The sequence below is a fragment of the Antrostomus carolinensis genome, unplaced genomic scaffold (assembly GCF_000700745.2).
Source record: "Antrostomus carolinensis isolate BGI_N321 unplaced genomic scaffold, ASM70074v2 scaffold15094, whole genome shotgun sequence".
Classification (NCBI taxonomy): Eukaryota; Metazoa; Chordata; class Aves; order Caprimulgiformes; family Caprimulgidae; genus Antrostomus; species Antrostomus carolinensis.
The window spans coordinates 2,357-4,176 of record NW_010308835.1 but is presented as its reverse complement, the minus strand read 5'-3'; the positions used below and the strand labels follow the sequence as shown (position 1 = coordinate 4,176).

General features: G+C 44.1%; 1 protein-coding gene across 1 annotated transcript in view; it reads left to right on the top strand.

The window, feature by feature from the left end:
- The window catches only part of L2HGDH (L-2-hydroxyglutarate dehydrogenase), a gene marked incomplete at its 5' end in the record, with an annotated part of 13,511 nt that extends 13,222 nt beyond the window's left edge, over nt 1–289 (top strand). The window contains one exon of the mRNA XM_010165912.1: nt 94–289. Coding sequence (XP_010164214.1) covers nt 94–289 — 196 coding nt within the window. The remainder of the gene's footprint in view (nt 1–93) is intronic.
- Between the last annotated feature and the right edge of the window lie 1,531 nt (nt 290–1,820).

Sequence of the window (1,820 nt, the reverse complement as noted above, 5' to 3'; positions counted from 1 at the left end):
CCCTGGGCAGCTTCACAAGGCCAGAACAGAATTGGTTTTCTGATTTCAGAAAACGTTTTCTTTCTAATAGCGAGCTTGTCCTTTATTTTGCAGGGGTCCATCTGGAGTGAGAGCTCAAGCCTTGGACAGTGATGGAAATTTGGTAGATGACTTTGTATTTGATGGAGGCAGTGGAGATATCGGAAGCAGAATCCTCCATGTCAGAAATGCCCCTTCTCCTGCTGCTACCTCCTCCCTTGCCATCGCCCAAATGATTGCGGATGAAGTGAAGCAGAGATTTGAATTGTGAAGGACTGACGGGTGTAGTGCAGCTTTACCCCTCTTGTATGTGCAGCAGCTTGTCTGCGTGGAATGAACTCTGCAGCCTTTAATGACAAAGATAAAACAGGCAACGTGTTGCTCGTGAGACCAGCGCTGGTACAGCTGTGCAGTGTGAAACCAGCATTTGAAATGTTTGTCTTTGCCAGCCCACAACTTCTCAGCTTCCTGAATAAAGAAGTTAGGGTGTCTGGTAAGAGCTGGTGGCTGAACCACTATCTGCAAGAAAGAAGCCAACAGCCCCGTTTGCACTAAAGGTTTGTTCACCTGAGCAGGAAGAGCCTGTGGAGGGGCTGGCACCAGGCACAACCTGAGGGTCTCCCAGGACTGTAGGTGGAGCAGCAAAAGCCTCTGTTGTGGTGGGGTTGCCCACACGGACTTCCCATGCCTCTGGGCTAAACGTTGCCTCCTCCTTGTTCTCTGCAGAGGTGGTCAGTCCTCTGAAAAACCACAAGCATGGGGTGGTTCTCTGTGTGCTGTTTCTCTCTGACTCCATTTCAGTTGGAGCCTACAGTCCCCTAGTGTACATTAAAGTAATGGAGATGGAAGGATAAACCCTGCTTAAGGGTTCTACTGATACAGAATTAAGAGCTTTATCAGAGACTGAAAACAATATTCAGAGCCTTCTACATGAATGTAGAGTATTTCAGAGAAAAATAAGCCTAACAAGGGATTACCAAATCCAAGTCAATTTAGATACGCAATTGAGATACGCTATCTGATCACTGCCTCTGGTTTTTTATAGAGCTGGAATTCAAATGTATACATAAACTGCCATTTTTCATTTCACTTAAATCCAGGAAGTCAGCACTGATCAGAAACTACTTCAAGTGGTTTGGGGTTGTTGGGCTTTTTTTTCCTTTGAATACTGGTAATGCAAAAGGAGCTTATCTTTGTACAGCATGTTGAGCAATCTGGTGGGAAATGGTCTTTGTAAAAGCAAATGTGAAGGGAGGGAAGCTATAGAAACCTGTCTTAATTGAGTCATGTTGCATATTGCTTCCCTTGGAGCCCAAACAGCAGTGAGTCAGGAAAGCTGCCCATTTCCCACATGGCTGGCAAGAGGGGAGCTTAAAAAGTGCTGGTTACTCTTCTGAAGACTTATTGATATTTGAAGTTTTATCAAAAGTGCACCTGGAAGAGAATCTGTGTGGAAAGCATGCTTTAAACTAGAGAGGGATGTTAAACATGTTTGGTACTAAGCTAACTGAGTATCTCGGTGTGTTCTGCATAATTGCTACAGAAAAGAATTATGTGGCCTCAGGGACAAAGTACTTGAGAATACTTTTAAAGCAGATGTTCACAGGATGTTGGGTAATACAGATAATTGTGGGTAGTTTGCTACCAGGCAATTTGCCATACTCTTTTTTTTTTTTTTTTTTTAATTTTTAAGTCACTTTCTGTACTCCTCTGACATGCAGGAGGGAGTGTGTTAGCACAGGAGCTCAGGTGTGCTGGCTCATGTTTTTACTGTACAGAGCTGAGCTGCTTTTGAGAGAGAA